The 14595-nt window shown below is 41.2% G+C and overlaps 1 protein-coding gene across 1 annotated transcript in view; it reads right to left on the bottom strand.

Moving 5' to 3' along the window:
- Window positions 1-5034: 5034 nt before the first annotated feature.
- MBD2 (methyl-CpG binding domain protein 2) overlaps window positions 5035-14595 on the bottom strand; it is a 59147-nt gene continuing 49586 nt past the window's right edge. The window contains 4 exon segments of the mRNA XM_019721880.2: window positions 5035-5508; window positions 6558-6696; window positions 10921-11098; window positions 12374-12464. Coding sequence (XP_019577439.2) covers window positions 6570-6696; window positions 10921-11098; window positions 12374-12464 — 396 coding nt within the window. The 3' untranslated portion in view covers window positions 5035-5508; window positions 6558-6569.

Genomic DNA, 14595 nt, shown 5'->3' with positions numbered 1-14595 from the left:
TGACAACTGGCCATCAACCTCTCCCCTCCCCCACACCCCCACCACACATAACTCCCCACTTTGCTTCTCTCTCAGTTCAAGGAGTATCTATCTGTCCAGTCAGTAAAATTCAGGGTAACTTTCCAAAAAGCAGACTCCAATCTGAAAAAAATCACCAGGGTTTTTTTTAAGGGAAGGGATTACTACCATTCGTGAAATGCATTACTGTATGCCGGACACTGTGATATATTTTCCCTATTAAGAATGTTATGAAAGCCAAGGATACTACCCCACAAATAGAGCACATTGTCACAAAGCTTTGCATATGAGGGCAAGATGTTGTAGGCTCCTTGGCTCCAGGGGGAGTCCTGCACTGGATTGGTGGTCTCAAAACACTTTTAATACTGAACCCTTTCAAAAACAAAAGCACATGTCCTAAATGTATGGTTATGTGCATATACAGTGTATACATGAACTACTTTACAAATGTATTATGTGCTTAATAAAACACTCAAAAATTAAAATCACAAAAGGATGAGATGAAGACAAATATTCAAAGGTCAGATAATTTCCCACCCCCAGTGAATGCTTCTACACATGCCCAATGTTTTCATACATGCACCCCACTTTGAAGCCCCTTTCCCCAGGACCTCTTGTCCAGTTGCATCTTGCTCACACTTCTCACAACATCAAGTACCTGAATGGTTAAATAAAGAAACGGAAAAGGAGAAAATGGAAAGGCTGAGAGTACTGCAGCAGAAAGAAAAATGCTAACCCCCTGAATAAAACATTGTCCCAACATTGTGTGACTAAGAAGCTGCCCCTGTTCCCACCTCTTATAAAAGATAAATAATTCTAGTAAAGATTTCTGAACAGGAGAGTTCCCTGGAAAAGCTTTGACTAGTCACACATAAAAGAACCAAGTTTCCTAGGAAGAATCACTCTGCCCTATATAAGCTATCATGCCACAGTTACACTGTGTTTTATAAACACAACTGTGTTGTTCTGTCACAGAAAGGCAGCTTGAGATCTGAGTAGGGAAGAGCTGTGGAAGTTCGCATGTTCTAGAAACAGAAGACCTCTCCATTCAAATTCCCCTCTCTGCACGGTCCTGGCTCGAGGAAGTCTGGTTCTTAGATTCCTCAACTCTTAAATGGGGATAAGAACACGTGCATACACATGCTCCTGAGTAGGCTAAAACTCAAACATGACATTAATGGAGGTAAACGTGTTCTGTAAATTATAAAATGCGGTACGAATGAAAGGAAGGAAAACCTCTTGTCCTCCTGTCAAAGAACAAAAGCCACATATTTGATGAAGTGACTCACATGTGCCCTTCTAGAGAAGTCAGCATGTGACTTAAAATTCCCCGGCAGGCCCTTTGAGCCGTGCAGATTTAACAGCCCGGTGCTGCAAGTTCCCATGCCTCAGCCGTCGCCCCAATTCCTCAGCCATCCCTAGCTAATCCCGTTGAGTGACGTAAATGTCCCAGCTGTGGACTTCGCAGAAGCCACCGAAGTATATTCTGTACAGGGGTCACATCTGCATCCCGGGAGTGAAAGTGGACAGGATGAAGGGGCTACAACAGCCCGGGCAGAGGCCTGGAGACTGTGGCCTCAGATCTAGTGTGGCCTCCCCGTGATCCTGTGGAGTATGCTCTCAGTCCTTCCTGTCCACTGGACATGCCGGCAGAATGAGCAACGGTCTCAGGAGCAAGCCTAGGGAGTATCACTGGGTAAGTTCTGAAAGCTTTGGGGCCCTACGTCAGCCTGAAGTCCCTTGTGGCCGGGAAACACAGGTCAGAGACGTCCTTCCTGAATCAAGTCACGGAAGATGACTTACACAAACATTTTGAAAGCTTCAAAATTTATTGCTGTACATTTTCACATAGCATTTACTATGGAAATACTAATAGTGCAAATATTTATTTTGGACTTTGTAGCACTGGAAGAGATCACAAAGCTTTTTGTTATCTTTTGCAATCATTTATGAAGATCTATATTATTCAACTTATTTTAAAAATTCAAACAAGCAATCTTATATTCAAAAAAAGGTCCCACAATGCTTTCTAGATCTCCTTTCTAACACAAAAAAGACCCTGGAAGCCACCAAGGGCATTTCCTTTCCTTGAGAATACACACATCTTGCAACACTTCCAACTGCAAGACTATTTGTTCATTCACAAATTCAATCAACAAATATTTATTGACAAACTGTTACGTGCCAGGCACTGTGCTATGTTCTGGGGACATTAGAAAGAAAAGATACAATCTCTGCTTTCACGGTGCTTACAGTCTCAAAGTAAAAACAGACATGCAAAAAAAATGTACAATACAATAAAGTGCTTCCATGGAGGTATTTACAAAGTGCAGGGGGAACTTGGAAGAGGGGGAAAAGAACATCTGCCTGGAGAAGTCAGGGACAGCTGCACAGAGGAGGTAGCCACGAGCTAAGACTTGACCAATGATTGGGAATTTGCCATGTAGACAGGCAGGCAAAGGGAATGACAGGTGCAAAGACGGAGAGGCCCAAGGGGTACTTTGCAGGAGCGGGTTATGCAGTTTTTCTTGAGCTGCAGGTGCAATGGGGAGAGTGGCAGGATGAGCTAGACAAACAGGCAGGTATCAGATCCTGAAGAGGCTTCTGATCATTCTTCCATTTATTCAACAAACATTTATTGAGTGCGTACTATGTGCCAGACACTAGTGCTAGGTGCGAGGGTTAAAACGGGGACTGAGATACACACCCTTGCTCTCAGGGAGCTTACATTCTAGTAGAGATAGACAAAAAGTCAACACATAAATAAAATACAGATGTAGAAGACCTCTACAAAGGAAATAAACAAGATGCTGAGGCAGCAAATAAGCATCATGGGGAGGGGGGTAGAGAGTATTTAGAGTTATCAACAAATGCCTCTTGGAAATGACATAAAGTGACACCTGCTGGGATCAGAACAATAAGGTGCCCAATGGGAGCACCCACTGCGCGCCAGGCACTGGGCCAACACCTTACAAACAGTATCTCATTCCGTCCTCACGACAACTCTATGAGGTAGGTATTATTATCCCTGTCACTGATGAGGAGCACACGCAAGATTGGGTGACCTGACAAGTCACACAAATGGCAAACCAGGGTTCAAACCCAGGTTCTCTTCATTTCAAAGTGCTTGCTCTTAAAAAGTTCTCTCAACTGTATACACAGACGAGTGAGGAATTTTGAGCAGGGAAGTGCTACAGTCACATTGGCTTTGAGGGCCATTTTGATGACTATGTGGAGGAGAAAAAGGATGGAGAAGGTGAAAGGAATGGGGACAGGTAAAAAAACGATTTTAAAGGAACCCCTGGAAGCTCAGACGAGAGGAAAGGAGGTTGCGTGAAGGCAGTGGCTGCAGGAATGGAAAGGAAACAGATGTGAGGAGGGCGGTTACTCGTTCTAACAGAATTGATGGGATGTGGGCAAGAGTGGCATTTGGGATCACTCCTGGGCCTCTTCCCTGGGCAACGTGATCAGACGATTGGCTTTTACCCACGTTAGGGAATGCAAGCGAGTGGGAGTCTCTGGAGATAAAATGATGCATTTCATTTTGGACGTGTCCTGCGGGCATACGGGGAACACCTGGCCTAATGGGATGCTCTCCAGTTGGACACCATGTGATGGCTTTCATACCTGTTCTCTACCCTGAGCAAAGTATGTTACGAACAAAAATCAAAGTTTTGTAGGTGTGTACATTGTGCTTTCGCTTTTACAAAAGCCGTGTATAAAAGCACATGTATCTTGGTTGGATTGCTTTGTAAAAGGAACACACAAAAGAACGCCAAGATGAAGTCCCCCGAGCCTGATTACAAACAAAGAACCACGGACTGAGGGGCGGCTAAGGAAGCCTTAGGACATCATTCGAACTAGTCATGCCAGAGCTTAGAAAGAAATCAGCATTAACCTCCCAATGCCACCCCAGTGGGGGCGGAGCAGACCCTCTCTGCCAACGGTCTGCCCAGAGCCTGTAAGTATCCCTGCTCATCCACCAGCAGCACTGCTCCCAGGACCCTGGGAGGCTACGGTCCAGAAATCAAGGTTGAATGTAAATCAGGAATTCCAGGAAAGGGTGACTTATGTAATTTGGCACGAGGTCCAGAGAGACAGCAGCCCAAACCTAGCCAGCTACATACTGCTTTGACTATTTTCTCTTTTTTCCCTGTCCTCGGGGAATGGAAGGGTGCTGGAGGCTGTGGTAATGAAACGCACAGGTGCTCTCATGTAGAATTGGTCACATCTTGGACCATACATTTTGGAGGTCTAAATTTAAAAGAACTCAGTTAAGAAGGAGTACATAAAACCTTCCTATAGAAAGATATTTTTTCTGTATTTCTCAAAATGTGCTTAAATTTACTTATAACCACTCCCTCCTTTTCTTGGAATCAGACTGACGTATGTTTTGATTTTTAAAACTCATTAATAATACTACGCCAGTTTTAGTAATCAGATATCAAGGAATTTAAGTGGTAATGAAGTTGCACTTATGAATTTTAACAGGAAAAAAAAACAAAAAACAATCAAACTGTTAATACTTTGGAGGCTGGGTACTGACTAGAGAGGTATTACAACCTGGCTCATTAAGCAACTCTGCCTAGACAGCTGCCTCTTTCTGTGGCCACGGGTCTGACCTGCCCGTTCATAAGCTAGTGGACATTAGAAAATGCACAATGATCTTAAAAAAACAAAAACAAAAACAAACCACGGACTTCAAGAAACACCTGAAAAGTACTTGTGTACCTAATTTATGCCCAAGGGAAGAACATGCCTTATTTTTACAGACTAACAAAAAGTATTAGTCACAGGCTAGGGGGAAAAAGAATTACACATGCTAAATGTCAACTTAAGAATTCAGGTGACAGCACAATTCTCATGATATCTGGAGGCCTATTGCAAATGTATAAATATTTCCTACCACCTCCATTTCAAACCTAAGGCCCAGGGATCACAGCTGCATGAAAATCAGGGATCCTCAGGAGGGGCTGTTTATTGTGCGTGTTCTTTAACAGAAAGAATCCCAATCAGTCTGTGAATATAATCATTTATTTGTCTTTACAGTGATGATGGAAGAATGTACAGTTGTCCTCTTTCAATAAAGTATAAAAAAATCTGTTTATATACAGTGAAGTCAATAATCTTTAATTGGGACGTTTATTTGGTACTCCTGATCCGTTCATATTAAAATTGTGGGGGAAACAAATATTTCATGTAAGTGCTACATTTCCAGTAGATTGCACCTGGCATCCAAAGCTCAGCTTCACCTCGGGTCCTGTATGATATTACAAAAGACTAATTTTAAGTCCTAGGACTCAAAATAAACATCATTTGTTTTGAATAATAGATATATACATCAAAAATACATCTAAAAAGGCATTGGTTAGTGCTATTAAAAAGCTCTATGTGCTCGGGTACATTTTTTTTCTTACAGGTAAAACCCAGTGGAAACGTTTTTGTTCAATTCTAGGAATTCACTCTTGGGGAAAGTCAGCCGAAAGTCACCTGTAAGGAAAAACAAACAAACTTAAGTAATTCAGTGTTGTCTCAGGTGAGGTCAGCAAAACTTGAAAAAGTATTACAGTGAGAGGCTGAATTTCACATAAAGCCACATTTTTAAAGCCTTGATTAGCATTCAGTCAGTGCACTTTGTACACAAAAGGTGCTCAACACAGTATAGCCCTCACCGTTCAGAATCAGAGTAAATGTCACCTCCTCAGGGAGACTTTGTTGACCCTTCACACCTCATTAGCAGCTCCCCCTGCCGTCAGCCCTCTCAACACCTTCATTTTTCTGAACACCGTTGGTGATCACACCGTTATGTGAGCATTTTTTTAATACAACTATACTCTAAGGTTATGTAAGCGTATGGACTATCCACCACTGTGTCCTCAGGACCTAGCACTGAATGCAAGGATGACTGTTGGATGCGGTAAATGTCCCCAGACTGCAAGGGACGGGGAGGAAGGGTTCAAAGCCAACTAGAGTTAGAACGCTCTAACTCACTCTGCTCATTCCCTCTCCCCACCCCCATACACACACCCTGCCCTCACAGTGCTGGCTTCAAAGGACACAAGTAAATAATGAGCTATGGATGGTAGAAAGTAAGACAAGGCCTGCCGAAACAATGCAGGATAGAAGGTTTGGAAGCCAGAGGCCACATAAACCCTTGGAGACTGGAGTGCATTTATCAGAAGAGAACATACACCCAATGGAACAGAGACCAGGAAACTCATGTGAGTTTAGGGTAGGATTAAAACTCGTATTTTTTAAGGGAAATTATTTATGACAATTTCAAATGTCCTCATGCTCCCTGCATCAAGTCTATACTAGAGAGAACCTAGAAAAAGGGATGGATTTTGCCTACTTTGTGGCCATAGTTTTAAAGAGGGGACAGCAGCCCTCCAGAAAGCTAGCGGGGTTGAGATGATAGGTGCTTTCATTCTGTGTCTGAGAGAAGCCCTCTCATCCCCTGCTGAGGCAGGCTACCCACGGCGAGGGCAGGGAAAGAAAACACCTTACGTCCCAGGCATCTCTCATGGGTGTTACTCTACCTGATCATCTTTTTAAGCTTCATCTCCACTGTCCATTTCAATATCCATCTCTTCTGTATCAGCAGCCCGTGACAAGATGTCTGCCATCAGTGCTTCTTCCAATTTCTTACGCACTTGTTGTACGCGCTCTTCTTGTTTCCTTGTTCACAGAATAAAAAGATGCCGGTCATTTGGCAAGTCATGGAAATGTATGAAACTGCGAATGAAGTTCATCTGTACTTCAAAATCATGAACATTCCTGAGAAAAACACGCTTCCTTCTCACTAGACTTTGCAAAAGCTGCTTCTACACTCACAAAACCAAATCACACTGATGAGCCTTGCCAAAAAGAGGGATATTCAGACAAGCAGGTATCCTTCATCTCACAGAGAAGTCTGGTAGGAGTAGACTTATTCCAGTGACCTTTTCTTCAACTTCAAGAATTTCAAATATGTGAAGATTTGGGGTTATTTCTATAATGGATAAATAGAAACATCCTGGAAGCAGGGAGAGAACAGGGAAGTAGCATGGAGAATAAAGAAGGAAAATAGATTTGTTCAATGAAGCACTGAGAAAGATGGACGCAGTGCGGGCATGATAAGCTGTGATTCCATCTGGTATTCTATGGCTGTTAGGGGAAAGCATGGCAGAGCTCCTCCTGGGGTTCCCAGGCCTACTGGCAATGAGTCATTATGAGGAAGCCAAGACCACATGATCCTACACATTGAGGAGAGACACTTAAAAGCATCTCTTCAAATCAGATGAGCTGAGTAGGTCAAGAACATGTCATGAATTTCTCTGTGTCTTGGGGACTGCAACAGGGCCTCAAAAGTGAGCTAATAATAACTCCAAGATAGAAACAAAGATTCTAAATCATTAGATGGAAAACAAAGCCCAAGAAGAAAGACAATTGGTATGCACTCTATGTTTAAAAAGCAGAAAATATTTGAGTAGTTTCCAGACAGGGCACCAGAGGAATTCCTAAAATAGTTTCAGCAAGCAGAGGTGGTAAACAGGAAGTCACGTCCAGAGCCACATGGAGAGGCAAAGGTTGAAGACACACAGAAGAGAGAAGACCGGTGAGTAAAAGTCTTAGAAAAACAAGGATGGGAGAGAGGCAAAGGCACAGGAGGGAGAGTTAGCTCTGACTAGCAAACAGGAACAATCACTTCCTGGGACCAGAGGAAAGGTGATCAGGATGATGCAGAGTGGGGAATGGAGCAGCCCAATGACGAGATGTGACAAGGAATACTGAGGACTCTACTGAAAAAAGAAGTGATTTTCTCCATCACTAACTGAGGAAGACAAATTACAGCACTGCCCAAACCTGGGAAAGCAGGAGTAGAGGAGCAATGTTCCAGAAGACTCCAAGATTCCCAGTATTCACTCCTTGAGTATTCAACCAGTTGGAAAGTTACGTATATATATTCCCGCCTACGTGTCTCTTTATCTCATGAGACTACGTCCAAGGTAGCAAAGTTCACAGATTGTGCAGCCACCAAAGCATCACATGTCATCTTTATTAAACTCTAAAAACAGCACAAAGAGTTCAAAGAGAGAGAACTCCACTTTTTAAATGAATTTTCAAAAAGAGGGAGGCTGTCGGTAAGCCTTAGCTCAATAGCCTCTGTCATATTAAAAGAAACCGGAGTTCAACAGATTTTCATGTGCAGCAAGGTCAAGGAGAACACATTGTTTATTTCTTATATAGTTCGTTTTGCCCCTGGCTCAGTGACTCCAGGTTTATGACAAACGACAGATTGGTCTCACTGGCAGTATCTCACTCCTAGTTACAGTTGAGTTCGACAATCTGCACACCTGCCCTGGAGTGTCACCATGAGGAGAACAAAGAAAATGGCGCGAACGGTGCTTCTGGCTGGAGGAGTACATCTCTGACTCTAACATTTGCCACTGATTCGCCTTCATCCTGAGCCTTACTTCCCACATTTATAAAAGCTGAAATTAAGCCATCTGACCACTGGAGCAGGCAGAATTCTAACACAGTCCCCAAGACGTGCCCCTGTCCCAGCCCTGTGTGCACTCCTTGTATAATTAATTCCCTGCTCTTCAGGGCAAGCAGAATGTGTACATGCGATGGACTATCACTGCACAATTAGGTTATGAGCCAACTGACCTTGAATTAATCAAAAGAGATTATCGGAGAGGGCCTGACCTAGTAAGAAGCGCCCGTAGAAGGTGCTGGCCCTTCCTGACAGAAGCTGGAGAAGGAACATGGAGGGAGCCGCAGGATAACTACCCTCAGCCTCTAACTGCTGGGAACAGCCCCCATCCCACAGCCACCAAGAGAACAGGGCCTCAGTCCTACAACTACAAGGAAATGAATTCTACAACAACCGTCGGAGCTTAAAAGAGGACCCCAAGCTCCAGAAGGAAATGCAGTCCAGCTGACACTTTGATTTCAGGCATGTGAGGCACAGGCACAGAAGCCACTCATGCCTGGCCCAGACTTCTGACCTATGCAACTGTGAGCTGTAAGTAGGTGTTGTTTTAAGTTGCTACATTTCTGAGAATTTGTTAGCCAGCATTAAGAAAACAAACATACCCACAGATGAAAATATTATCAAATATGCTGAAAAAATATATACTTAACGTTGAGATCTTTAACTGAAGGTTTAATATAAACAGAATATTGGCTACATGATTGGAGAATGGGTAACAATTCCATTTGCAGTAATTTATTTGGAACGGGTACTGATTCAACAAGAAATGTTTGCTTAACAATTTCTGTTATGACAATTAAATCAAATGGGTAATTTGTTAGATGATTTTACCCTAAAAGGAAGTCATCCAGCTCTGGCTTTGAGATAGTTTTTCCTCTATGATCAGAAGATGTGGTGTTGAAGCCACCAACCTTCCCACGACACCACTCAGAACCTCAGGCAACACCCGTAGTGACCTGATGAAATCCTGCTGATCACTCATTCCAAGACAGAAAGGAACTTGTCTCCTGAGTAATTTCCTTCCTCAGGGGTAAGAATAATCCAAAAAAACTAGTTGATTCCTCTCCTTGATTTTGTATTTTGTTTTTCTTTAAAAAATAATGCTGATCCTAAATGCTATGTAATCGAAGCATCTGGATGCAACTTTGAACCACTCTACGTCTTTGTAAAAGGAACTACAGTATTTTAAAATCCAGGAAGGACTTTCCAATTATAAACCTAGCTAGACTCACACATTAAAAAAAATTCTCATGCCACACAGATGATGTATTATAGAATTGTACACTTGAAACCTGTATCATTTTATTAATCAGTGTCACCCTAATAAATTTAATAAAATTAATAAAAATAGGTGGGGAAAAAAGAAAAAGAAGAAAAAACATTCTAATGTCACCTTCTATGGATTTAAAATACAAAAATAAAACATATTTTAAAATTATGATTCAAAAGTGCCATCTGCTGGTTTTGTCTAGGAATAATACCCCAGCAAAGCTTTCTGACTGACGTTCAGAGGAAAGAAACGCTGAAGTATATACACACTATCCCATTTTTAAAGAAAATACAGTATACTGTACCATGATTATAAAGTAATGATACCAAAGTTCATAAATCCCATATAAGAATTTATTTGAGGTGTTAATAACTATAATAGTTTTGCTTTTCTTGAGCAATGGTTTGCTTATACTTTCTGGGCATTATCAATCTGAGTTGGATGCTTTCCTTTCACTATTTGCTGCTGAAAACCTAATTTGTGGTCCAGACTTAGAAAGAGTAAAAACCGTTAACAGATGCAGCTCGTGTCATCTCCTCATTCCCAGCTCTGTTTTATTGCTTTACCCTTTCCTTTACCTTTCCATTTGCTTGTGTGTGCATGCGTGCGTGTGTTTTTGGAGCCACCTTAAATCTTTCCTTGAAACAAGGTGAAGTATAGATAAATAAATCTCTAAATTGAGCTTAAGTGAGGTAAACATAATCAAGGTAAGTAAACTGAACTGTGAAGACACAACTGAGCTTAACGCAACATGGCTATGATCTGCTTTAAAGAGAGACTGGCTTGCAGACAAACCAATGCAGGAAGCAATCATAAAAGGCAAAACTGAATGAAAGAGGTTCTTCAGAGCAGAACGGAGGAAACGCAAACTGCCAAGAGACCACAGAAATGATATGCAAAGAGCACAACGGATCCGTCCTTTGCACATGATTCTGATGACACCCCTTATACACCGCACTTCTACTTTTTTCAAGCATGTACTTGTTTTAAATGTCCTGTATCACCTTCCATTAGTTCACGAAAGCTCTGTATATATAATACATAAAACATTCCGACTGATTCATCACTGACTAGATGTGCCACTAAACCTAATAGGCAATGTAAAATTTATCAAATGTAAACATATGTTTGAAGTTACGTCAAACTGCCTTACCTAATGTCTTCATCAGTGACAATGAAAGCTTTGCAGAGGGGTTGAGATGTGTTAAGCCAAACAGCGGGGTTCTTTTCCACAGCAGGGGAGACTTGGCCTGTGATGGGTGCAGAGCTTGTGTGCAAAGCACTAGCGACAGCAGATAACAGAGTCTCATCATTACTACCTGGACCAACTCCTGCAATCAGAAATATGGACTTGTTAAAGGAAAAATCTGGACGTGCCAAGCAAACCTTATGTAACCTAAAACAACTGCTATTTTAATGTTCATTTGAGATCATACATTTAAAACTGACATAAGCCAAAGCAGCAAAGGACTACATTGTATCTACTTAATAGTTATTACACACCAAAGGATTAACATTCAAGAAACAGTAACAAAATAGCTGAGCATTTCAATAAAACTTTAACATAACTTTAAAAATACATTTTCCTAAGTACTAAACTTTTTAAAAGTTGGCTACTACATTTCCTCAAGCAAGGTCAATTATTTTAATGATGTAAGTCCCTTCTAAGGTCGTATTATACTCAAACATCCCTGTTAATGAATTCTTAAGAGTCCTGGAATACTTTCTTTTACAGCTTTTAACATGAATTTTAAGCAATACACTTGTCTTCTTTGTTTTGGGACTTCAAAGGCAAAGTCAATGTAAGCATGCTGTACCTGCAGCTTTCACAGCTTTTTCAAATACCTCACAAACTATCCAAGCTAACAGATTTAATAATTGTACACCCTGACTACTCTAAGGCGACTGACCCCATGGCTACATTTAAATGCACTGCTTCAACTCCTACGCTTGTTAAACCAATTAAAGCAATCATTTCCAAGGACACAGAGGGATGAAACAATATGCTAACCATGAATCATGAGGATTTTTAAGCAATCCACAATCTAGCAAGATTTAGAAGCTGAACTTCTCATACTCTAAAATAACGCTTGTCTATAACTTGGAATTAACATATGATGTGACAAGCACACTAGCAGCCCAGATCCCACGTGCCACTGTGACTGGACAGAGGGGCACCTCTTCCCACTGCTATTTGCAGCAGGGGTTTGTGGAGGGAGAGGAAGAAGGAGAGCTGTTAGCTGTTCTTTAGATGAAAGAGGAGAGAAAGATCAAGGGCTGGGGCAGACGCTGCTGTGAGCAGGAAGCTTAGGAAACTCCGCCACTCACCTGCATTGGGCTGACTGGGTGAATTAGTGTGATGAACCTAAGCTAAAGCCAAATCTTTACACAGAAGAAAATCTTAGTACACTTCCCTGAAGCACTCCTGCAACACACAAGCTTTCCGTGTGCATTTCCCCTAGGTTCACTAAAACACAAGAGGTACATCATCTAGAAAGGCATTCCATCCCCCCAAGAAAGACCTCATCTCAATCACTTCTGACTCCACAGCACCTAACACAGAGCCTGGCACACAGCAGGCACTGCACAACTGAACTCAGTAGTACCTTGAAGACCTTTAGGTAGTTCCATGGTTTTTATAATTTGTTCTGTTACATCTGATGCACTAAGTCCTTGTAGCCTCTTCTCCCAGAAAAGCTGTAAGGCAAAACATCACCGTTAATAGGTACATTCTTGGAACAAGAAAGTAGCGCATCGATGCTGCTGAATGATGAAATTGAAATTATTTCAACAATTTCCTAATTTCCCCATTTGTTCCTTATAAAAAGCTAAAGGATACTCCAAACATGAATTACTTTAACACATCATAATTCTTTTCAAATGATATTACTCAAAAACCGTTTTCTTGTTTTATGCAGCCTATCCACTCGTTACATACAGTACCATACAGATTGTTACGTGCTATGCACTATATACAGTTCTTTATAAGGTATCTTCCGGAGAATGTAACTTAAACATTTTTAAAGATTCACTTGGCATGAGAATGTAACGCTATCATTTATCAGGGAAAAGACAACAAATTATAAGGTGTAACACCCCTTTATCCAGGATCATTAAGAGCTCCTCTACCTTTGCGATTTTTCCAAAACGTTTTCTAAGAAGTTTAGCCCTTTCGCATATTTTAAGGGCAAAGGGGGCTGTGTCTTTATGGAAACTTTTCTAAAATGCCTTACATACTTCCTTGCTCTGGAAACAGATGCCACATTCATGAGTGACCTTCTCCCTGCTGCACAGAGCCTGGGACACCTTAGTCACTCTGTGGCCCAGGTCACCACTTGGGGCGCCAGTGAGCACACGGAAGCTCTTCATATCCTACAGGGCTACTGAGGACGCGACTGCTTATCTAAATCCTAAGTGCTCCAAGACTTGATATCCTTTCTACACTTCATTCTCTCACCTACTTAGCTATTACTTCTCACTACTGCCATTCATCCATTCAGTGTGTATTTATTGAGCTCCTACTATGTGCTGTGCTTGCCCTGTGGGTGAAACAGTAGATAAGACAGACAGTGCCTTTGTTCTCAAGCCTTCACCTCTTTTCTAGTCTGGTTTGTATCTACTACACCCGCAAAAAACAGATAAAGGAGTTCCTTAGGACTCTGTATATCTGTCTGTAATCCTGGAAACCAGAGGCCTGTTACATAGTAGGTACTGAAAAAGCGTTTGTGCGGATGACTGAACATGGGAGTAAATGGACTTAGAATGAGACCTTGAAGGGACACACAAACCCAAGCTCTGGATGTATGACCTTAGACAAGTTCTATAATCTTCAATTTTGTCTTCTATAAACTATGGCAGCAATGACTATCACATAAGATTATTGTGGGAATTAAATAAGGCAATATATATAAAGTACTTGCCACAGAGTAGGCATAAGGTTTACTATATTTACTTTCAGCAAATTTTGACCTATGGATATGGGAAAGGTATCAGATAATTACCCTCCAGACAAACGCAAAGATACAGTAAAACAATTGGAGTTATGGCAGAATAGTAACATGTTGCATTTGTAATAACCTCAATGCTAATGCTAGCAGCAAGAGTAACCTGCAACAGAATGCCCTCACTCTCCTTTGAAGATCTTACATCTCCTTACAAATTACATCACCAGCTGAATGTGTGGTCAACATATATGAGGACACGCCTACATTAACCATCGTGGGCCAAAAATGGTTAGGTGAACGTTATAACTGATGATGTGATGAGTGTCCCGAGAAACCCAGACTGCTTTCTATTTCCTCTTTGGGGGAATAACATCACTTATGCTTTGAATATCACAACTATAGAAAAAGACAAGGAAAACAAAAGCCAGTTAATTCCTAATGAAAACTTACTCAGAGGAACCAGTGAGTATGAGATTAACAAATACTTTTACAATAAAATTATATAGACATAATCTAATTTGAAAAATACCAAATCAACACTACCAAGAAAACAAAGAATGGAAATTATGAACAGATATACTTAATAATACTTTACATCTAAAAATTCCAATACTAAATATCGAAAGTTAAATTTTTTAACATTCTATCATTCTTAATTCATAATTTTAAAATTCCTATGAATTTGAAGAAAAATGATGAAAAAGTTGAGGAAGGAAATTTTGCAAAATAAATCTTGGCTTGAGAAATGAATGCACGGCTCTAGATTACAACTCCTAGTACCACCACATGTCATCAGATAGCCCTCAACTAAATCGGAAGTTGAATCTGATACGCATGGATGACCTCTTTATAAATGAAATGCTTACGCCATGAAAACGGAGATA

This window comes from Rhinolophus sinicus, linkage group LG09 (assembly GCF_036562045.2).
Source record: "Rhinolophus sinicus isolate RSC01 linkage group LG09, ASM3656204v1, whole genome shotgun sequence".
Classification (NCBI taxonomy): Eukaryota; Metazoa; Chordata; class Mammalia; order Chiroptera; family Rhinolophidae; genus Rhinolophus; species Rhinolophus sinicus.
This window is presented reverse-complemented; position numbering and strand designations above follow the sequence as displayed.